This window comes from Zerene cesonia, unplaced genomic scaffold (genome assembly GCF_012273895.1).
Source record: "Zerene cesonia ecotype Mississippi unplaced genomic scaffold, Zerene_cesonia_1.1 Zces_u005, whole genome shotgun sequence".
Classification (NCBI taxonomy): domain Eukaryota; kingdom Metazoa; phylum Arthropoda; class Insecta; order Lepidoptera; family Pieridae; genus Zerene; species Zerene cesonia.
The window spans coordinates 882,397-907,146 of NW_024045135.1; the positions used below are offsets into that span (position 1 = coordinate 882,397).

Genomic DNA, 24,750 nt, shown 5'->3' on the forward strand with positions numbered 1-24,750 from the left:
AAAAAAAAAAAAGCCGCCAACAAACTAGTGGTTCACCCAGTAGCGAGCGATCACCGCTGCCCGAAAGAACCCATGTGAAGGTGTTACCGGCCCTTTAAGGATAAGGTAGATATATATGATGATGATTTCAGGTCGTTTCACGGAGGACGGTTCGTTCATCGGGCAGTACGTGCCGGGCGCGCGCGTGCTGCCCCCCGCGCCGCCCGCCCCCGCCGCCGCCCCCGCGCCACAACCCCCCACTTACGTGTAAACATCCCCCTTCGCAACCCCGCCTAACCCCCTTCTACAAATAATATGCGGGATGCTACTATGACCCTCGTTCATGTGAGGGCTACAAAGTTTTGTGGATTTGAGGGGTAGTTCAACACGCTAATCTTGTCCGATTGACCTAAATTGGAAGCAATAGTTTTGGATTTGAGAAGAGTTTGAAGAGAGTGTAACACCATACCCCCTTATACCCGCATATGGGATACGCACTTTGATGGATTTGACGGTAGCGATCCCCCTTGTTACATTGCTAGCGTGTGTGAAATGAGATGAGAACTACTCGCGTGTGTTAACAAACGTCCAGAAACATAAATAGTGGTGTGGAAGTCCACTGACACTTGAATCTCAGAAATACGCAGCAGTACGTGTTGGTATTACTTATTTAACTACAAACTGAAAGTTCTGGGAGTTGTTGGATAGTCTGATTTTACAATCATACTGAAATGTTGAATTAATGCAGGTATCTAAATACAAGGGGGTGTGAACAACGTGGGGGTATTTTTTTTTTTTGAATTGCGGGTTATTTCTCGTGGTCTGTGCACACTTGGCTTATCGCCTCAATTCAAAACAAAGTGTAAAGCAGCTTTATTAAAGGCCACGTGACGTTCTTATATATAATTTATATATAATATTCATCATTTATATTCAAATGTTCTGATCGTTTAGTTGAAATTTATTAGTTCATGGGCCGGTAGCGTAAGATTATAAATGAGCCTACTCGAAGTTAACTTTGGCCCGGATTAGTTTGGCTGCAATAGTCGAATCTAGTGAATCGCATTGACATATAGATTTGTTTTGTGAGACTGATTTTATGTAATACGATATTGTATAATGTGACCGTTCAATATTGACGATTTAGAAAATATGTTTTTTTTTTTTTTCAATTTTGTAAGGTATGGTGCATCGGAGACAAAACAGAGAAACAAACAGAGAAAAGCCGGCACCTCTTTCTAGCATTGAATGTTTACTAAATGAAATCGAACCGCCAGTGTTACATTTTAACAATAATTTGGTACAAATTTGTACGGAATTTTTATGCTCATGTTTTTGCGATAGCTTCAAAAGTCGAAGGTAGCCGATCATTTGTCTGTTGTGACTTCGATGCACCATATCGATGACATTGAATTATTATTGATTTATCTTTCTCGTAATTTTTCATCACAATCAGTGAAGTTTAAGGGGTTTTTATTGGATTCGTAGGTTAATATCCGGCTCGATATCAATTAAGTAAGATAGAATGTTAGGCAAGCAGATCAAGGACTCGCCAGACAGCGAAACGAAAGCGTGGAACCGTAGGAATGTCTACTTAAATGCTGTTTCTTTTTTAATATACACTAACCGTTCGCTTCGCCACGCCTTCGCTTCGCTATCTGTTCGCGCCTTAAAGCTATTTTTGTCACGAAATTAAGAATGTAAATTTTTTAGCTCTGGTCGCCGGTGGTCAAAGTCCGCTTCATAACGTCATTTTATTGTAATATAATTAAAAAAATATGGCAGATAAGAGTCAATTTTTAATGAAAATCTTATGAGAAAATTCTATTTATCGGTCGAAATTATTTTTATATCGTAATCATATCTATACCAAATAATGGACCACGGAATGTATTTATTTTGTATGACCCTTTCAAATATTCTTCTATATTTCGATAAGAAAAAGCTTTTCTTAGACCCTATCTTTAAGTTTTATTATCATTTTCATAAATCGTATACGTATCGCGCGGTACTTTAATTCTCCCTTGTTGCTATTACATCGATATATTTTTGTAATAAATCGCAAGCAGACGAATCATCCAATTATATACATCCCTAATATATTCGCGATTGGTATATTTTTGTATCCACACAAATCACCAAAGGTCTTAAACACCAATTAAATATACACCAATGAAATTAAAAGAGTTATATATATTTACTGATCGCTACGAGAGTATTTAATTGGCGAATTATTTTAGTAAACGTATAGAGTCGATGTAGACGAGTAACTGCGGGCAGTGAGACTCTATGGCGGACTCTATGAATGGCGAAACGCTTTGACCGCCGGCCCTCGGTTGGTGCTTTGCGGAGTGATTGTACGTTACGTAGTGTAGGCGCTCCGCTCGCGGACGTGTGTCGGTCAATTCAATACGTGCGAGGGCTTGGATGTTTCTGGAAAGTCTCCTTTCTGAACGCGAATGTTGGGAAAAATTCGAGAAAACACACAACACTATTACGATATTGCGTAGAATCTCAGCAGCAATCGGACGCTCTCTACCCTATATTTTTATAGAAGCGATCGCCATGTTGTGACGTCACGGCGGAAATTATCTACTAGTGATATTAAGGCTTTTTGTATTCACTATTTAATAAAGTACTATCTGACTTCGTGAAGTGTGCACCTCACATATTGCAAGTTGACGAGTTGATGTTTTCAAATTTCTTAACGAGATAAAGACGCAGTGTTGCCAGTGAAATTTTTCAAGTTATTAATCTCAGTAGATTTACCAATGTTCAAATTTTCCTATGAATAAGGTTGTACGCTCATACGATTCCTCCAATGTTACTGTTTCGAATTTGAAAGTTTCCGCCATTACTAATAGCGTAGTTAGGTTTGAAACGTGGCAGTCGTCTTTATCTTGTACGAAACAATTGTAAGTGTTAGATATAAGGCTAAGAGTTCGTGTTAACTAATGTTAGGCAGCTAACGCGCCGCTTTGCATCTCTTATTTATTAATCTTATACCATTCAATGTTATATATTTATTAATTGTCACGTATTATTTATTAACGCCTGAAAGGTGTCGGGTCCTATAAAACATTCCACGCGGTTTAACCATGTTGATTTTACATATTTATTTTTCAATTCTCTGCGCGCGTCAGTCAGATGTAATCTGTAACGTTTTAAAAACTTAAAGACTGACGTATATACTGCCGATTCTCTATGGCTTCCGCTGACGTCATCACCGTATACCAAGTCAGTGAGGAAATCTGTCCCTTAATTATTATATTGCTCTTATTGACTATTATTTGCAAGCACCACTATTGTTCTCTTTTAGAGCTTATATGTAACCATTTGTACCTTATATATTGCATTATATTTAATGGCACTGTTATTGTAACCCCTTTGAGTTGTTTGTTAAGGAGTCTTTATCACGTCTATTGTCTAGTAAGAATTTAATATTATATAATAGGGTTTGTACACAGAGGTGCTTTTTGCAGCGACACTGTCGCCTGTCGCCTGTCGCCCTGTATCGCACGAGACTTATGAACAACAACATAACTATGACATTTTGCTGCGAAAAGTAGCCGTGTGTACGAGCCTTTAATATTTAATTAATATAGTAGATGAGCCTTGTTCGAAACGCGTTTTGTCGCTTTTTATAATCACATGTTAGTTATTAAAAGATTCATTCGAATTTGTTAGCATTCAAAATGAAAATTGTTAACCCACACGATTAAAATTACGGTGATATTCATCACTGCCTTTCCTTAAGAAGTTTATTGTATGTGTTCATTTTATATTTTACCTATCTATAACCCGTTAGTCGACACTTGCCTTATGAGAATATCGATAATTTAAGTTAATAGAGTATGTATTTCCATTAACAATCTCACATACATGTAATGCACAATTATTGCATTTATCTCTGAAAAGTCACAAGTAAATCTGTTATTGTTCTGATTCTCGTATTACGACAACGGTGTATATTTATCGAAGCAAGTGTAACATGTATATTATTGGTAGATCTGACGTTTAAAATGTATGTAATAGTTGAGAGTTCGATGTCATAGCTAAAATACTGTTAAGTAATCTATATTTATTGTAATCCAGTAGGCGGTTTGATGTGCGGTATATTTGACCAGTAAATGTAAAAATGAACGCTCCTTTTAATTATCTGTGTGATGGAATAAATATCACAGATTCAAAATTGTGTGATGAAAAAAGATGGCATTGTACACTGCCCTTCGAAAATTAGCGCGCTTTTATTGAAATGAAAAAAGAAGCGTTTATTTAGTATTTTGAAACAAAACCGACATCAGGGGTTTCCTGTTTATAATAGTTTGCATTTATACTATAATGTAACATGACAAATTGTTCTTGAGGTATGCAAGATTTTGTTCACGAATTAAATATAATTTTACATTTTGTTTCGCATTAAGTGACGGTAATTTATTGTAACTACGATGGATATTTTTTTATGTTGCATAGAAAATAAATTTTAAGAAATTATATATTGTTTCTTTTATTCGCCTGATATTTATTAGTGTTTTATTACATTTCTGCGGAAGTCCCCCTTGCTTTGGTGAATCATAGAACGAGATAATTAAATGTTTCTGACATTTCATAAAATTGGTGATTACTAATAATAGGGAGATACAGAATTTTTGTTTTATGAAACATCTTTTTACTTTAAAAATGGATAATTAAAGATTTCTCTGTATATGAATTATACTCCCATAAAATTGTGTTTTTTTTATGGGAATATAATTCGTATACAGAGTTTTATGACATACTTTAAAAGTTGTGTACATATTTATACCTATTCTGTCAAGGCATATCTGGAAAACAATTAGTCATGGGTTGTGACTCGTTTTCTATTATATTGCATCACTGTTACTAAAAGTTTAATAAAAATTGGTTCAAACACAAACGAGAAGATTTAAGTAATTTAAATAAAAAAAATCTATAAATTATGGAAATATAAAGCATACATCTAATAGTTGCCTTTTTGTCATGTTACGAGTATATATAAGAAATTATTATTTATTCGATGCGATAAAGAAACTCAAAACTTAACTGAATAAATCATACATAAGACATGCCTGCTCGGGCTTTATCGTATTTGAACATAATAAGCGCATACCGTGCTCCACTTTATTTATATTTAACGAGTTTTCTGCCGCGTAGTCGAAGTAAAGTAAAGACTGACCCGGGTATTCGCACCAAGTATTCATATTCCCGTCCCCGTGGAATTTCCGAGATAAAAACTATCCTATGTCCTTTTTCGTGTCTCAAATTTTATCAAATTTCTCCAAATTGGTCAAATAGTTCTTGAGATTAGCGCGTTCAAACAAACTCTTCAGCTTCATATTGTTACTATGGATGGCACATAGATTAACCTAGAATATAGAATTTGGCTAGAAATTATTGTGCATCTGAAATACGTAACCAAAAAATCTTCGATAAAGACATACTCAATTATGTCTTATTTATATTAATATACAGTGTTCAGGTATTTGTACTTATTATTCTGAGGTTTAGGTTCCGTCTTCCCGATCGAAGCCTGGGACAAACAGTTAGTATCTGATAAACCTACCCAGCTATTTTAATAAAAATAAAAGATCTGAAAGTTCAATATCAAAGTATCTATAAGTACTATGTTGCATTGTGTGTCGTAGTGGGCTAAAGAGGTTGTGGTTCGCCTGATAGTAAGCGATCACCACTGCCTATGAACATCCGCATAATGCCTATGCGAATGCCCTGCCCGTTTTGAAGAGATAAGGAAGGGTTTGAAGACTGGAAAGAAGGAATGAACTGAGAAGGGTGAGGAAAAGGAAACAAAGACAACATATTTTGGAAGAGCAAAAAAAAAACTTTAACCTTAAATCAGTTGAAAAAAATCGAAAGGATATAATCGTTAGAAGTACGTAACTACCGACTATTATTATTTTGTTATATAGGTACATAATTATCTCTACTATACTTTACTACTTTTTGGTCCACGAGACAAGAAACGTTAAGCTTATATACTTTAGGCATATATTAACTGTGCTATTAGTAGAGAATGCAAGATCCCACAAAACTGGGAATCCCGCACCGTCAAATAGCGGATGTGTGGATCCCGCGAGTTAAAGATTATTTTTTTTTTTAATCCAATAGTATAATATGGTACATGCATAACGCTCGCTTTAATATGTACGCTGACGGTTCAGCCTACTTTCGTAGAAGCCAGAAGAGCGTTAGTAGCATCAAGGTTTGTAGGCGCTTTGAAAAATCATACATCCATGTATGTAATTATTGAACTGATTATGAATTGAGAATTTCCTAAATGTAACTCCGAAAAGCTACTTAATAAAAAATTGCCTAAACAACAATGGATGTAATTTATCATACCACATAGTAATTATGACCCTAAATGCTGGGCATTAGACACGGGGAATCCTAACCCAACCTCAAACCTATACTTTTTGTTCCAGAAACAAAGGCTGGCTTACTTTGCAAATGTTTTTATTATATCTATTGTCCTTTTGAAATATCGTTGATCATGTAAGGCCTGGATTAAATGCAACTACTCTAGTCTCTAAGTCAAGGTGTTAAGTATCATATTTCTTAAACATATGTTAGGTGAAGTTTGCTTATTCAATGGGCTTTCAATGTATGGGCAGTCTGCGCTTGATTTTAGTGGTGATAATACGTGCTTAGTGCTGTGAAGTGTAAAAAATAACGCGTGAAGATCAGTGTTACGGATAAAAGCTATGATTGCGTGATCTGAACTTGACTGTGTCAAATTAAACAGGTATGATATAAAACTTACTTAATTGCCGTCGCGAATTTTGTCCTGGCCAGAACGTTGATCCCATACGTGTATTTTGTTCGATCGATAGAAAATTTAAGTGCATTTTTGTGGTTATTTACTTATTGGTAAGTATTTATTTATGAAAAAATATTTTCTTTCATACAGTAATGTGTTATGGGAACCATTCATTAAATTCTTAATTGAAAATGACAATCCGTAATAAATAATAGGCTCCGGTGTTTTCGAAGCTCATTGGGAACGTGTAAAAATATAAACAGTGCTATATGGTATGTAAACACAGTTACTATTAATAGTGGCGTATTAGATCATATGAGCCTGGTGTTGAACGAACAGGTAAAGCTGCCCACTAAATATGTGACATTGTTTTATTTATTTTCTGTTTTTATTTTAAGTATATTTAACATTTATTAAAAGTATATCTTAAATCGGATATGTTTTATTAGATTTATGAAGAATGGGTGCAAAAGCAAAAGTAAAAATACCTATTAGAATGAAGGATTTACTAATTTAAATAATTTAATTAATATTTAGTAATGAAACAACTTCAAATTTATTAAAATTCTAGGTACATGTACTTCTTACCTACTAACTTTTTGTCCACTTCGCTCGCGAACTCAAAGAAAATCATGGTCCCAATGAGAGGTGCTAGAGTGTCTAGCCTCCACTATAAAAATCATACTATAGCCTTTCGTTGATAAGTAAAAAAATAAAAACTAACAAACACTCTTTTAATTTATAAAATAATAGTAAAGATAGTATAGTACGCATGCATGCATATATAGTAGGTATATTGTAGTATATAAGTAGTAAGGATATCTTATTATGTATAGGTTTAAATATTTTTCATATAAAAGACGTCTTCCCGGAAGCGACTAATACATTATACACAATTAACTTTTTTATTAAAATAATAAAGTTTTATTTCGTACCTTGACTGATAAAAGTTAAATCTTTCATTCATTTATTAAAACATGTTATCAAAGAATGTAGATTCTTTAACATTTCTTTTATTTGTAAACTGATACAATCTAACTGCCTTCCCCAGATAGTACAGTTACAGATAAACTGTAAACACATAAATGTACATACTAGGTAGTGTTTATAATGTTATCAGTATTTATTTTAGGTAGGTAAGCTAATTAATATAATTTTAACGTAAATTTAAAACGTTGTTTACAAACGAAATAATTGCGAACTTGTGTTTAGATAACTCGGGTTACGACGAGTAATTAAAATGCATCTAACGTACTATTTACATAATTGCCCCACATTTTGTGATTAGCTACTTCTCAATAATTACTACCCATAAGAAATAATTTAGACCATCCTATCCTACTAATGCGAAAGTCTGTAAGGATGTGTGTGTGTTTGTTGCTCTTTCACGCAAAAACTACTGAACCGATTGCAATGAAATTTGGTACGTAGATAGCTGAACAACTGAAATAACATATAGGCAACTTTATATCCCAAAATTCCTACGGGATACGGACTTGCGCAGGTGCAACCGCGGGGCACGCAGCTAGTAAACGATATCCATCGATAAGGATATTTTTTATCCATGTTTCATAAATTTAATCCATTAAATGCAATTTTATACATTTATTTATAACATATTATATATTTGAAATCACGAATTTATCACATATTTAAAATTAGTAATCTGTATATCATTTTGTCACGGTCAAACATAAAAAATTGGAATTGAACAAAGACAAAGTCGTCCGATGAATAGCGCCTCGAGTGTGGACAGGACGGGAGCCCGGGGCTACTTTTTTTCCATTTACGTGGTTACCTGTTTCCGAACGGGTCCTCGCAACGGCTGGTTAACTTAACAAGTGCACCGCACGAGTAGCCAACCTTTGGTTTTTGATAACATGGTGTGATCATTTTCAAAGTATTTTTAATGAAATGTAATTAGCTAATGATCTGTGTGAGATTATATTTACTAAATACGAGGAATCTGACCTGCTGCAATGCCTATAACGCTTTGCATTTTTAAGATTTTTTTTTTTGTCATTGTCTTCAGGACAACATTTATACTTTTAGAATCACTGAACATCCTAGTTTGTATAAGTAATTAAAGACAGTGTGATGTTTTGGCAATGAACTGTTATTTTCCAACAAAACAAACATAGAAAACATTTGAGACCTAGAAATAAACAAAAAGAAATCACATAATCTAATCACATCATCTAACACTAAGTGTTGCAAGATAAAATTATCGTTGAAAAGGTTGTGTTAAATCTGATACATGGTACGCGGTAAAAGTAAACCATACATGATCCCAGTAAGTATTATTTTCGCAAACCGCATCGCACGGGGTCATTCGCTCAGACGTTATCGCAGGATGTCCAACCGGTATACAAAACCCAGTGCAGTTTTTTGATTAAACTCATTAATATTAATAAGAATTATGAGAAATCTGGCAAATTGTATTGCGAATTACGATGAGTAATACGCAAATAGATAGACTAATGTGTAAAAAAATACAAAGCATTTTTTTACTGATATTGTCATGAGGGTTCCGCCATAATGCTACAAGCAACACATAAACAAAAGTCAAATAATAGTAAATTAATACCTAATTAGAAAACTTAGACTTATACGGAAGATTAGTAGCTTTACTGATACTGATTTGTGGATGCATGGCAAACAGCATCACATCAGCTATATTAAATTAATGAATAAAACACATGTCTGCTATAAACATATTATAGTTAAATTATGATACCGCATCCAAAACGATCAAGCCGTGGCATGGTTGCAGAATATTAGGGTAGGTAGGGATTTGTGCGGACGCTTAAAGAAATCAAAAACTAATAAATAGTATACTTTTTTCAGTGTTTATTAAGATTTTTATACCAAATAATATATCGGTAGCAACTTGTTTAGAATATTTACCGGAATCGTTAATTAGGAGTATCGAAACCGTCCTTAACTTTTTTACGTTGTATAAATGCAAAAAAAGACATAGTACCTAGAAATTAAATAAGGTAGCCAAATATTAAAAAACATTCGTTTAACAGTTCCTAGATGACTGATATATATATTATACTTATACCTTAGTCGTCGTATACGTAGTCGTCACGTTAGGACTTAATTAGCCAGTTTCGACCATATTTAGCCAGCTTATAGCTGAAAATAATAAATATTAACTCGTAGTATTAAAACAGCGTTCTACGCTAAGCAACAACGATGATTATCAATATATTTGCTCGCACATTTACCCAATGAAAACTAAAATAATATCGACCTCATCTGATGAGGTCGCCAGACGTGACGACATTATTTGAGGTGAAATTAATTGTACTGCCTTTGAACAAAACGGTCTCATATTTATAAATACCGTTTAAGAATAACACAACGTTGTGGTTTTATGACAACGTTTTGTATAACAAGTGAACGAGATATTTAAAGTTAAGTGGCATTGCGTTGCGTTTCGAAATTGAACTCTCTAGAACGATCATGAATTTTACCTATGGTAATGACATTTTTAAAATTTTACATAAGCTTATCACTTATTGTAGATTATGTAGAATTCAAAAAAATAAAAAAATATAAAAAAACACGTTAACAGGATCTGCGGGTGCGATAATGTTCTATTAAAGTTATTTATAGCACTCTCTTCTGGAAGAATTTATCGTGTTTGTTAGTTTAACAAGGTTCTTCTACTTAATGTTCTGAATAAAGGATACAATAAAACCATTGATAAAAAATATATTATAATTAACATCAAGATAAAAAGATTTCTGCTTGTCTATGTAAAGTAAAAACATGTTAAAATGAGTTTAACCCGATTTTTCATACTTTGTATTTATTTATATAAACTTATCAAAACACTGAAATCTCGAAGCACGCAAACTATTATTAGTGTGAATATAAATAATGTTAATATTTTTGCGTCAGTTGATACAAAAACTTTATTTTAAAACCATTTATCAATTTCGACGTACCGGTACTAATTATAGGTTATCTGTCAATGATTCCCGCAATTACAATCAATTAATCATAACAAAATAACATTTATTATAGTTTACATTGCCATTAATACAGCTTGTAAAATGTTTAATTCAAACTAAAATATCTAAAACGCAAATATTGTAGGTATAATGTTATAAGCTAGACAAAATTGTTGTCCATCCCTATTCGGAGATAGATTTGACTTTTTGTTAACACCTTTATTTGTTAGTATAATTCGACATCGGGAGCGAGAAAAAAAGTAATAGACATTACTTTTGACAGGGGTTATATAATGAAGTTGTCGTTTTTTTTATACGTACTCGGGCGTTCTCACGGCGTACCCATTGTAGGAGCACGTCCCGAACGTTCTCAATCAATTATGTTAACTGTGATAATTTTGTTTATTTTTTTGTTTTTTTTTTGGTTTCACGTCTCCAAGTTATTTGTATGGTCAACTGACACATTATACGCCTTTTACACGCTTATTATTTCGTTAACATTTGGATTTTCATACAGAAATACGCTTTAAATAGTAGGTAGATAAAAGGAAAATCGACTATTAGAAATTTCTGCTTATCTTGTCTATTCATTGTATTTATAGAAAAGGTGTTTGATTGTAAATATTGACATCAAACTATTAATAAAATAGATTGTAATTGGTTGAAACGATTTGTTCTCACGTCAAAAAGGTGTAGTTTCAAACATTTTCAAGTTTATGAAATTCTCTATCGCATTAGTGAGTTAAATTTACGGGATAAGCTATTTTTCTAATGATATGATATGATTTTTAAATGAATAAGGTTAATCCCGTGTCGGGGTGTGCCAGTCCAGCTGTGATCAATTTTCTTTACGGACATGTATCTGCCAGACCTTTTGTTAATCTTCATAAAATAAAACCCAGTACCCCAGTTCTATACTCACGCGTTAACCATGTCCCAGGGAGATTGTCATACAATTATGCTATAAAGAAATATATTAAAGCCATAATAAGGCCACCAATTGTACACATGATGCTATTCACATGTTCTCCTACCCAGAATGTGGCCATCAGCGTCATGGTCAGCGCAGACGATGTGCGCGGGCGTGGCGCTGGCTCTCTCGCTGTCTCTCAGCGCGGGCCGGCGCGACTTCAAGGACCAGGATCGCATGAACTCGGACATATCGCTGTGGATCGACGAGCGGCAAGTTCGCATGTTTAGCGGTAAGAGGTTACAAATTTCTATGAATATTATTTCAAAGAGAAGAAGCTTAACGCAATATAGCCACATGGCGCCCAAGTCAAGTTTCTGGGGACAGCAATATACCTGTAGATAACATATCCATCATAATTATGGGAATGTACAATAGATATCAAATAGATAAAAATAAAATATTCAATTCATCGATTCTTCATAAAACTGTTATTTGAATACCAGGGATATAAACTTTCGAAATTGTCGCTCCGCACCGATTTTCGCTCAGTGCTTTTAAACCAAATTATATAAAAGTCAATCATTCTCGATTTTTGAAATTTACATCTTATTTGGGGAATATTATTTCGACATACGTTAATAATTCTGTGGTTAGAAGGTCGTGAATATAATCTTATCAACAAAAATTCCCAAAACCATATTATAGGTAACAAGATAAATAAATAAAAAGCAAATAGTTTCCCAACAATCCGTTTACTTTAGAACTTAATATGCCATTTACTTAACTGTGGTTGCTTACATGCAAAGTGGTTTTGCGGTCAATGCAGTGCCAACGTCCCCGTACAGCGCATTTGTTAGACTTGACCGAAGTAATTAAGCTATTGGAAATATTTGTGTTTGGTACAAATGGGACCGAGTTCACACAATTTTGTGAATTTTTCTTTTTTATCATAAACATAGTACTTAGCTGTGACGTTTCATTGATAAAATTTTCACAGGGGTAGATGAGAGATAGATGTATCGCTTGCTGTCTGTCCCTATCTCCCTATGTATGTTAATTAATCCCCTTAAATCTTTAAAACTTCGCTACGGATTTTAATGGGATTGTTTTCATAGATTGAGTGATTCAAGAGAAAAATATGATATGTATAATATCATCTATTAAACTATTCAGAATTTAACATATGCAAAGCCGCGGGCAAACGCTAGTAAGCTATATTTAAATGCAACATGGTGTATATATATGCGATGAGTGTAGAACACACTTCGAATGACGTTAGGAAAGCCTAGCAACTCATTCGCATCTATTCTTATTTTTATAGAAGACATGTGTCGGTTATAATCTTCCTACATAATTTTACAACGACACATTCATTGGTTAACAAATATTATACAAACTTCTGTTATCTTAATTAGTAAAATAATGCTCTATCATAAATTTCAGGTATATCAATGCAAGTATTCGCAATACAAAATGGAAACATACAACCGTATATACTGGATCCAAATTTTTCACACAAGCTTCCAATTATTCCTTCAGAGGTTGGTTATGTGAACTTCACGTGGAGGTCCAAAAAGAGATATTATTATAATTTCGACATACTTACATCTTCCGATCTGAAGGTGTTGAAACCTCCTATTCTTTCCATTAAGACACAGGGACGGGTGCCTAAAACACCGAAAGGTAAGGAAAAATTTATCTATATGTAATTTTTTAAATATAACGTTTTTTGGTTGTTAACTCTACGACCCAAAATTCAAGCTGAATAAACGCAATTCTTTATTCCAAAAAACTTTATCACTGGAGTTGATAGATATCAGTCTGTCCTTTTCTAATGCATTCAAACTTATTTTGCATCTCTAGTTGAAACCTAGTTCGTATTCAGTATCGAATTTCGAATATCTGCACTACTACGGTTTGAGATAAAATCTTTTTGTTTTGTATTTTTGGTGAACTCCCGAAAATTAAACTGATGCCTTAACTGATTAATTTGTCATATTAATTCAAGTCACTAATCTTAAAATATTTTGAATAAACGTTGTTTAATTGGAGTTTATTTTAAAATACATTAATTAATCAGAAGAATGTGTATGTGTACGTATTATTTTTATGTGTATATTAAATAATAGGCCAACCACCTATTGTTTACAGAATTCAGTATATTTTTGCCCTGCATGGGTAACGTGAGTGGTGTGGCAACATTTGAAATAGGGCTAGTGTTAAAAAACGGTCGAGGCATCCCCCTTAAAGGCACCCCCCTAAGATTAAACCTAAAGAAGGAATGCGCACAGAGAGGTGTGTATTTAGAAAGGACAGGTATTGTATCGCCAACGCATTTTTAACACTTTGACGTTTGTATTTTTGAATAATTAAATATTGTGTAGACTTTGAGACATTAAAATTATTGAAATTATACTAAAATTTCAATATTTATACATTCACAGAAATGCAAACGTAATGCTTTTTCTACTTTTTACTTAGAGATTCTATAAGCAGTTCTATCTTTGATTTTTATTTTTTTTTTTATCTGTATTTGTTAACAATCATTGCATTTTTGAAAAAATACGGGTTAGAAAATATTAACTCGTTCGTTCGTTTCATATTAAATTTGATGTCTTCTAGTTCATAATAAATAAATTAATTCATGTTTTAAAGAGATAAAGAATTTACTTTCGAGATTAAAAGACTGTTTACGAATTAACATCCCTAAAAATATACATAAATTGAATAAAGACTCGTTTCATTATAGATTCTCATTCCATCTAAAACCATACAGCTTATTAATTCGAATGCTTATGACAAAAGCTCATGAACACTTACTACTTTCGAGCTTATAATGCTTTGGCTTCTAATAATACTCAAGTATCCAGCCATTTCATATAATATATTAAGCAATACATTTTACAATAATGTTCTATGTGGCGTTTGTGTTCGTGTGCATTGAACAATACAGTAATTGACACCATATTGGCTATTGTATTATAGTTTCGTAAACTATTTATGTCACATAAATACTATATAGACTAAACAACATGAATTAACAAAATACTTTTTACGTGGCTAAGACGCGATCCAGTCGTAACAAAGATTGGTTGTATCACGTAATTTCTAGATAATAAAACCAATGACTGTGTTTTTTTAAGGTGTCAATAACCTGTACAATTTACCCTACTAATATCGTTTCATCACCAGCCTGCTCAAACAGTCAGGCGATATTAACCAAATGCTTTATTTTCCGGGCCTCGCCGAGCGCGCTGATTGGCTCATCTCACGGTGCCTCTGCTCACAGAATTTTGTTTTTAGGTTTGTACGCTTGCTTTAATATTTACTAACTAACCTTAATTTTTAAGTAGCATATAAGCTTTTTATCGATATTAAAGTTAAAATCATGTTTTTGAGAAAACTAGGCGCATACAAAAATCATATAATCAATAAGTTTACAGACGTCAAAAGTCGTGTTATTTATTTTGCCGATTTTTATTTTTAATTTAATTTCTGAGCTTTTTATTTCCAACCAGTTATTCCTTAGATAATACATAATCAATATAAAATTACAACTATAATTTTATATTGATTATGTATTATTAATAAATAAAATTATTTGACAGAGTTTAAATTTAAAATTATTTCCAATTAAACGACTAAGCAATAAAAATATAAAATTGACTGTGACAGGTCCAGATCCAGAATGCGATAAAAAGTGCGCAAATCAAGGGTGGTGTAACAGCGAAAAGATATGCCAGTGTCCAGACGGTTACATGGGGCAACACTGCCGAACTGCGCTCTGTTACCCGCAGTGCATGAATGGCGGGAACTGTACCGCGCCGGGCGTGTGTTCCTGCCCGCCTGGTTACCAGGGACGCCATTGTGAAGGAGGTATGTTGTGTTTACTATCGAGATTTTTGTTATTAGTATTGTATCAGTTTTTTTAGGTCAATATTGTCGATTTATTTATGGTAACACCATTACCTGTTTCATTGCCCAGTACGAAAGCTATATATTTAAATTTACCGCCTTTTGTTTGTATTTCGTATTTCAGACTCAGTTTCATTCATAAAAATACGTATCTTGTATTCCAAGATATGGCAAATTTGTTTTTTGATGAATTTTTTTACTTTTAGTCGCGAATTTACGATCTGATTTGTTATGTATATATACTGTTTTTCTCTTGTTGTTGTTTTTTTTATTATTTCCTATGTATAATAATAATTTCAGATACGTGTGCCGTTTACAGATACAAATTCCATTATCTTTGTTATTATTTACAATTTGTATAGTTTAAGAGGTAAGGCCTTGGCCTTTTAGCGTTTGATAGTTTATCGCTACACTGTGATAACTGAATACAATATATGTATTATGTGCTAACATCACTCGCGTGGAACCGGATAAAAAGCTTCGAGTAACCGAATCACGGAATAGCCATTCCTCATTCTAAATTTCGATAGTAGATCACCTTAAAGTGATAAGGCAGCCTTCTGTGCTGTATCTTCCTATTCGTTTAAGTATAAGTTTTGTTTCTGTTTTTGTATTTTGTTGGCAGCACAATAAAGTGTTTAAATAAATAAATAAAATAAATTTCATTTATGTGGTGAAACATGGACCTATATATTAAAACTAGCGGTCTGCCTCGGCTTCGCCCGTGGTACATATATAGCTTATATATTTCCTCAATAAATGGGCTATCTAACACAGAAAGAATTTTTCAAATCGGACCAGTAGTTCCTGAGATTAGTGCGTTCAAACAAACAAACAAACAAACTCTTCAGCTTTATTATATTAGTATAGATTAATTGTAACCCGTTGTTTCACTCGAACGGTACCCAGATAAAAAGTAGCCTATGTTCTAATCCAGACCTATATCACTAAATTTCATACAGATACGATAAACCGTTTTCGAGTGAAAGAGTAACAAACATTTATAATATTAGTACGATAAAAATTAACGTATGCTCTTCTCTAAAGTCCGTCTTTTTTTTTCTTTTGCAATCGTTATGACTAAAGACGTTTTATGCAAAAAGCTTCCGTATTTGTATGTGATTTGATATTGGGGACAACCAGAACAGAGAGCTATAAGATTGCGCAAATTAATCCTTTATTACTATGACTATTTACAAAAATATCAATTCGTTTAAACTAACAGTAATACTTATATCTTCTTCGAAATAGCAATCGCGACTTTACATCCGGTTTTAATAACTTCAGACAGCGCTTGGTAGAAAGGTGCTTGTTCAGCTCCATGGTCAATCCCTGTATCATGATGCTCTTGCTCCTCATCACGGAACTTGGTGATCGTTTCGAGGATCTCCTTGTCGACGTTAGGGTCCTCCATCAGTGTCCGTAACTGGTCATTGTAATGGTCAACAATGACGGTTTCCACAGCCACCGTGCAGGCCATAGCAGCCTCTTTACCTAGCAGAGCTGTGCCTGAAATATTAGTGCTTGATTTAATAATAAACCTAAAAATTCAAGTCTAGTTTCTTCTGTAAATATTAAAGAAAAAAAGTAAGAAATTTTGAATTGAGATAGAAACATACAACTGACATGACGTATCTCTACAACATGTGGGTAGAAAATAGTAAAATAAAAACATTCTAATAGCATCTCTAAAATCAACAAACAATTCTTTACGGAACACAACAGGGTTGAAAAAGAATGTAAATATGGTTGAATCATTCCCAACATAAGGTCCTGTAACATTTCTCTTACCTGCACCTAGCGCAAATCCAGCTATATTCCACAGTGGCGTCATAACTGTAGGTCTAACTCGATACTTGGAGATCAGCTCTTCAAACTTCTCCCTGTGTTTTTTCTCCTGTTCCCACATGTGTTGGATAAGTGGCCCCTCTTTGCTTGTTCCTAGAACGGCCATTTGCCCCGCGTATATACGATCCGCGCCTAACTCCCCCGCATGATCTACTCGGATTATCTCATCTAACTGTAATAATACATTTATTTTTACACCACTGCTATAAGAAAAGAAATAAATATGATATGAAGTTAGGTTTAATCGCCACTTACACAAGCAAAAAAAGCTAAATTAATATAAATCACTTTTCAAGTAGATAACATAGTCATATAGTTAGAAAAAAATATATCCACGGTAGTTTTATTCATGATAAAAGGAGCACAGGTACAAACATCTTATAAAAATATTACCTATGTATCATCAATTGGAGTACTTACATGTGAATTTTTTCTCCAAGCAGATGAGTGGGCTTGCCGCACATGACGCAACATTGGCGGTGGTCGGAACATTTTCTGCAGAGAAATCAATACATATTTGCATTAATAAATATTGTTTCGAATGACATGTAAATTAGGAGTATATAACATATAATGTTCCTGGCTTAAGCCAATTTTACAACATTTGCATTTATTTGTTTCAGGTATTTGTTCACAGAAGTGCCTTAATGGCGGCAAATGTATACAGAAAGACACATGTGAATGTCCAAAAGGATATTATGGATTGCGTTGTGAATTTTGTGAGTATTTTATTAGTAAAGATTTGTGACTTGGCAAGAGCAATTAGCGGGTTTAGTGGTGGTGGTGAAATGCTTCTTAAAATATCTAATTATGTGGACACATATTTGAATTACGAATTTTCTGATAATTTTATAACGTGTTTCAACTCGACATACGCACACTAATCGTCCTAACTGTTTTCTATTAATATCACCAATATTGTCTCTCAACAGCAAAGTGCGTGATCCCGTGCCTGAACGGCGGGCGCTGCAAGGGGGTGAACAAGTGCCGCTGCCCCGCCGGGCTGGGCGGCAACCACTGCGAGGTGGGGCGGCGCGGGGGCGAGTGCGCGCGCGCGTGCCGGCACGGCGTGTGCCGCGGCGGCGCCTGCCTGTGCGAGCCCGGCTGGCGGGGGCGCTACTGTCATCGGACTTATGGTGAGACTGGGAATCCGGAGGTGCAGACCATTATGATCTCGGGCGTTCGCCTCAGGCTGCACTGGCGGGGACGCTACTGCAATCGGACTTTTTTTAAACTTTTTGCTCGGGCAAAGGAGCAGGCGCGTCATCGGATTGTAGCGGACTCGTAAGAGCAATTTTGCAATAATAGGGAGTAACACGCCGATCTGGCTGGGACATTACGTCGTGTGGTCTATGTCAAGTATTTGGGAAGTTGAAATGTGTGCTGTATAACCATATTTATATGGTATAAATCTCAAGCTAAGTTACTACTGCCATGCAACTTATGGTAAGAGTATAGGTGATTGTAAAAAACCTGGCAAGGTTTTGATAAGATTTTTTAGTCCATGCTGGGAGATAAGTTCCACTATTGATCTTGGACAGACTCTTGTCATGTGATTTGCAATGCTGATCTAAAGGACTATTTTTGCAAGAAGTTGGTGATTATTTGATGGGGTCATAGTATATTGGAGTATAATGCTGATCCAACTCAGCTTACCACAAAAGATCGGCGTGAAATAGAAGCATACTACTGTGTTTCGTATGGTGAGTGGGGGAGCTGGGGGCCCATTCTCTTTTTCTGTGACATATGCGCACTATAAGACTGGTGAATCTATGGGAAATTATGGGATCTAACCTCAATTATCAGTAGTTATTAATTTTGGCCTTACCCTGGACTCATGCTACTGATGAAGAACTTATAGATATATTTTAACTCTTACTGTTACATATTGTGGAATAAAATATATGGTATAATCAAGGTGTTTTGTAATAAGTTTTTTTTTTCTCACCTAGTTTGTCTATCTACTAGTCTAGTGAGAAATTATTAATACTGAATGACAAAAAAAATTTGTTCTCAATGCTTAAACATCAAGGCAATAGACTAGTAGTATAGATTAGACTTATATGAGTGAGCTTTTACTAGCGTGCTTTCACATGCAAGCCATTCATCATAAGTATTGATATATAGAGAAATATTTCATGGGATATTACTGCTTTCATGTATATAAAACTTTATGTTGAATTGTAGCAATATACAGAAGAAATATTTAAAATATGTAAAGCGGAATTTTTACATTTCAAATTATCAATTTTTACACCCATAATGAATAGACTATACCCAACCCTATACCATACTTTTATAAATACACTTTTTTTAATTAAACTTTTCATTAACAGGTTCATCAGAAGAATCCGGAGAATATAAGAGGCCCCGATGAAAGAAAGCAATAAAACTTAATATATACTTAACATAACTTACCTTGTGATTTAATTAAGAAATTTTATATCATACAAAGTGTAATAATATTAGTCATTTAGTTTGTAAGGCTATTATATGTATAGAATAAATACTATTAATTTTATCAGACAATAAATAATTTAATATTTGTATTCATTTATTTCTCACTGTCCTTGCTTTAGTCAAAAAATATTTATCCTAACATACCTTTGAGGTTGGTTGGTGCTCCCACTTGCAAAACTTAATTAAAACTACAAGCAAGACAGATCATAGATTTGATCACAAGTTTGCCCTTAAAACAAATCAATCAAAGAACAGTTACGAAATGCATCTACCTCCTTTTCTTGCAAAATATTAAGGAATTCCTTAAAAAAATATTCTCTTTTAGAAAAAAATATATTTCTTCATTTGGTTTGATTTCATAACATTTCTCAATATTTTCAGAATTTAAGAAAAACAGAAATAACCCGTCATTGTAATAACATAGATTTAAAATGAAAAAAAGAAAATACTTTTTATTATTTATCTTTAGAGAATCGAATAATAGTTATTAATATAACCTCAAAGTAGACAGCTGGAATTCAACATTTAAAGCTTCCTCAGTTATTTATTCCATATATGTTATTCATAAACACAACACTTTTTAAACACCGTGAAAGATAAAAAGCTTTGTTTTGATTAGATCAGAAGGATTATTCGATATATCAGAAAAATCTTCCGAGTTGAAACGAAAATTTTTATTTTATACAAAAATATACTTACGGTTGTTGATTTCCTTAGGCTAAGGCGGTTCTTCTCAATTTAACACTAACTGTATTGGTTGTTTATCATTAAATTTGAATAATTTGATATATTAATATTTTTATTATTTATAATATTGATCATACAGAAAACCTCCAGCAAATGTTTACAATCTTAACTGTCAGAACTAGTTCTTGAAAATTTGGATAGATTGCGCTACTATATGACATGATCAATGTTTTCCAAAATAAACTCGGAATGGAATTTTTCTCATTGCCAAGCTCCTATGGCCTAAATAAATTTTAACTAGAAAATTCAACGGTTTAAATCGGTGAGTTTCCCTGAAAAATTCAGTCCTATTCCTACCAAATTATTAAATAAAAGTTTAACCCCCCGCAGAGCGAGGGGCAATTTCCCTTTCCAATGCGAAAAGAAAATTGTACCGCGCAGGCTCGTACAAAATGGCGTCCTCTAGATATGAAGTGTACAATGTTAACATATCGCGTTTACCGATCGATATCAATGGAGGACTCGCGTTTTTCGGTGATCCCTGTTCACTCCTCCAATTTTGTGATTTTAGTGTCCAGTTGAGAGAAAAAGTCTTGAAAGGTGTCGTTTTGAAGCAGTTACATCACCGTGATCTTCAGGAGCTTCAAATTGGAGTGCAAAATGTCTTTCAAATCACGCAGGTGCGTACGCAGTCGTAGTCTTTCTATTCTATCTGGGCCTGCTCGAACGCGCTACCCCTTCATGATGGCCATTCATTTGGGTTTATCCTTTACGCCGCCGCAAAAGAGTTTATGTCATTCGTCTTCAAAGTTGACCCGGTGCGACCGGTTATGGGGAAATGCATCTAAACAAAACATAAAACAAAATGCATTATGACACCATGGCGAAACATTATTATGCTCGCTTTAGGCACACTAAGTCAAGCTGTTAGGATCCATTAATACCTAGTTTTGTTTTAAAAACGTACGCTAATGGTAAATTGGTAGGTTAAAAAGTTTAAAATGCAATAATTTCGTCGATATTTCTAGATAAATTTAGTTTCTCTTTTCTTTGGTATTGAGACAGTTTGATTATTGATTTTTCCAATTGGACTAGTATTTTACACAATAGGTCGACTTGTTTAATTCTGTGTTACGTTCAACATTTTGCATATAATTTTTAATGATTGTGTTTATAATATTCATGAATGGTAATATCATTATGCAGTACATTTATTATTTTATTTTATGAAAGGAAAGCCTTAGAAGTTATAATGTCAAAGGTCAAATAGGTGTAGATACCAGACATTATATAGATTGATTTCAGTACATTTCTTAAGTAATATAATGTATTACATTACATTATAATTACTAAACAATTGTCCAAAATATATGCATAATATTTTACTATGAATAAAAGAATGCTATGAAGGCTAATGGATTGTATAGTAATTATTGATTTCTGTCATTTTGACCTATAATTGTAATTTAATGTTATTCAGTTAAGTACTGCTTCTTTTTTTCCAAATATGCAAATAAATATTATTCCTTTCACTGATCTGTTATGTTAAAAAATATACTCAATGACAGAATATTTATATATCTAACAAATTAACAACATAAACATGAAGGAACATTACAATAACTAATGAGAATAATGTCAAAGCTATTCTACAAGATTATTATATATATTATAGTATTATAGCATAAATCCTTGCAGAGATATTACAGCTTTGGGAACATAAAATGAGTGGCATATTAATATTATATGTAACATAAAATGATATTGACCGTTATTACAATAAAACAAAAAAATATTAACATTAGACAGTAGACAAGGTTTCTGAATATGTCGACTATTTATTATTAGTTCTTTCAGTGTTTTTATGACATTAATATGAGCTTACTAATCTTTTATCTACACTAATTATAAAGAGGAAACTTTTGTACTTGTGTATTTTGTATGTTTATAACATTTTCATGCATATCCACTGAACTGATTATAAAAATTCTTTCATCATTAGAAGACTGCAACTACACTAAGTGATATAGATGTATATGTACTGCGGGTGAAGCTGGGGCGAACGGCTAGTAAAAATTAAAATGCTACAGTTTCATTTTCTGAATTACAGTTGTTGGACTGATACACTTCCAAATATCAATCAAATCAACCCTATTGTATAAATGTAATTATGTCTTATTTTTATGAAAATTTTACATAGTATTTATGTTAGGATATTAATTTTATTCTTCCTAGGTTTTCTTTAAATGTTGTTATCATCAAATGTTCGATTGGTCTATGAGGACTATACCCGTGGTTCGTTTTTTGCTTCTTAAAAACATTTGGCTAATAAGGTTCTGTGTCAAGAAAAAAAGTCAAATCAAAACATGTGTGATCTCTTTTTATAAGTTTAAAAAGCTGTTTTTGGTCAAATGAAAGAGTCACATTTTACTAATTCAACATTACAGACTACATTTGGTATTTATTCTAGTGAGTATTCTTTATTACATGTTGATATTTGCCATGTTTTCATATAAAACTGGTTTGATACAAAATTGTTGGATTGTAAAATGTATGGTGATGTTACTTACCATACAAAGGGTGAAGCTAAAACCTAGCTCTTGGTAAAAAAATATAAAGCTCCACAGAAGAGTATTCAAATGTTACAATCTCATTTACCAGACTGTAAGCGGTGGTCGAGTCTGACAGTAGTTGCAGTGGAAGTTCAAGTGTAACCTGCAAGCGTACAAGTGAACGAGGCCCAATGGTCCTGGAGAATAAGAGAGACGACGACTCTGACAACAACATGAACTCGGCCGTCAGCACAGAGTCCATGGACATGGCTGAAGAGGTTGGTCTTGAATTATTTTAAGATAGCTTTCAAAGTTTTTATCAAAATTTTTTGTTGGCAAGTTGTAATGCATGACTCAATGTGTGGGAAATTACACTAATATTGTATTTTGTATTTTTGTATGTTTGTAACGTTTTCATGCAAAAACTGCTGATCTCATTTCAAAAATTCTTGTACCATAAAAGCTGCAACTTCACTGAGTGACATATATATGTAGAGAGTGAAGCCAGGGCAAACAGCTAGTAATTTATGAAACATTTTGTTCAGGATTGAAATTGGATTGGATTGAAAACGTTGAAAGTAATACATGAAGACATTTATTTTTATTGTATTAATTTTAATACTTTTAAAAAAGTATATCATTAAAATTTAATACTTAAGTTATATAATGGAATCATCTGTTAAATTAAGAGCCTAGTCTTTTAGTTTAATGATTCTATGATATCTAGCTATGTTCATAAAATCTATACTGATATTATAAAGCTGAAGAGTTTCTTTGTTTGTTAGTTTGAAAGCACTAATCTCAGAAATATCTCTATAGTAGTTCCTGAGATTAGCTCGTTAAACCAAACAAACTCTTCAGCGTTATAATCTTATATATAAAATTCTCGTGTCACAATGTCAGTCTCTATACTCCTCCGAAACGGCTTGACCGATTCCTATGAAATTTGGTAAGCATATTGGGTAGGACTGAGAATCTACTATCATCTATTTTTCACACCCCTAAATGATAAGAGTAAGGCAGAACAGCGTTTGCCGGGTGCAGCTAGTATTAATATAGATTAAAACTATTTTTAAGAAAAGAGAATCATCATTGAACATTGACGGTGATTTCTCGTCGTGTCTACAACTCACAAAATAAACATACAAAAGATAATCATCCGTACGCGGCATCTAGCCAGACTATGACACGTCGTACGGTGCGCAGGACATGTCGCAGGTGGACGGGTGCGGGCTGAGCGGCGGCTCGGAGGACGACGAGGAGTGCGCGTCGTCGCCGGCCGGCTCCGCGTACGAGGACGCCGGTGACGTCATCAAGAGCGCCATGAGCGACGAGGTCACCAAGCAGCTGGCGGCCGCTGGTGAGTGACCCCCGTCGGTTTAGAGTCATCAAGTGTTGTTGTGGTGGTCCACCTTACCTTAGGAAAAAGATAGGGTCCTGAACAGCGTAACATGAATAAACATTATGACGCATCTGAGGAAAAAACTCAGGAGTTGAGAAATGCTGATGCACGATGTAGGAAACCGTGATTCTACTTCAACAATCGAATTTCTTGTACTGTTTCGATTTCACGTGCCTAGGGGGACACCTCATTTATAAAGCATACAAAAAATAATATAGCTATAAAAGAAAAAA

The 24,750-nt window shown here is 33.8% G+C and overlaps 4 protein-coding genes across 13 annotated transcripts in view; 3 read left to right on the plus strand and 1 right to left on the minus strand.

Moving 5' to 3' along the window:
• Positions 1–4,222, plus strand: part of LOC119838786 (neuroglian) — a 42,038-nt gene extending 37,816 nt beyond the window's left edge. For 2 of the 3 annotated variants that reach the window (XR_005288216.1, XR_005288217.1), the window contains exon 16: positions 132–4,215. Coding sequence is in view for 1 of the 3 variants with exons in the window: in XM_038364892.1 (XP_038220820.1) it covers positions 132–250 (119 nt within the window). In the remaining 2 variants the exon portion in view is untranslated. Of the gene's footprint in view, positions 1–131 lie in introns of all 3 variants that reach the window. The other variant, XM_038364892.1, reaches the window with a different exon arrangement.
• A 2,403-nt stretch (positions 4,223–6,625) lies between these two features.
• LOC119838790 (protein shifted-like) lies at positions 6,626–19,910 on the plus strand. Of its 2 annotated transcripts, none has more exons than XM_038364903.1 (8): positions 6,626–6,760; positions 11,779–11,942; positions 13,097–13,336; positions 13,805–13,969; positions 15,329–15,529; positions 18,040–18,135; positions 18,349–18,552; positions 19,753–19,910. In XM_038364903.1, exons 2-8 carry the CDS (start codon positions 11,780–11,782, stop codon positions 19,791–19,793), a joined length of 1,110 nt encoding a protein of 369 aa, XP_038220831.1. In that variant the 5' UTR covers positions 6,626–6,760; position 11,779; the 3' UTR covers positions 19,794–19,910. The 2 variants fall into 2 exon arrangements, with proteins under 2 accessions (XP_038220831.1, XP_038220832.1); XM_038364904.1 differs by having other exon boundaries at positions 13,805–13,948.
• Positions 16,728–20,699, minus strand: LOC119838792 (5-demethoxyubiquinone hydroxylase, mitochondrial). The gene is made up of 4 exons (XM_038364907.1): positions 20,576–20,699; positions 17,837–17,911; positions 17,360–17,588; positions 16,728–17,077 (listed from the first exon to the last, which is right to left on the minus strand). Exons 2-4 carry the CDS (start codon positions 17,906–17,908, stop codon positions 16,800–16,802), a joined length of 579 nt encoding a protein of 192 aa, XP_038220835.1. The 5' UTR covers positions 17,909–17,911; positions 20,576–20,699; the 3' UTR covers positions 16,728–16,799.
• A 404-nt stretch (positions 20,700–21,103) lies between these two features.
• The window catches only part of LOC119838788 (DNA-binding protein Ewg), a 19,600-nt gene continuing 15,953 nt past the window's right edge, over positions 21,104–24,750 (plus strand). For 4 of the 7 annotated variants that reach the window (XM_038364895.1, XM_038364900.1, XM_038364897.1 and 1 more), the window contains exons 1-3: positions 21,104–21,243; positions 23,225–23,393; positions 24,292–24,475. In XM_038364895.1, the coding sequence (XP_038220823.1) occupies positions 23,307–23,393; positions 24,292–24,475 (271 nt within the window). In that variant the 5' untranslated portion in view covers positions 21,104–21,243; positions 23,225–23,306. The remainder of the gene's footprint in view (positions 21,244–23,224; positions 23,394–24,291; positions 24,476–24,750) is intronic. The other 3 variants (XM_038364898.1, XM_038364899.1, XM_038364894.1) reach the window with 2 other exon arrangements.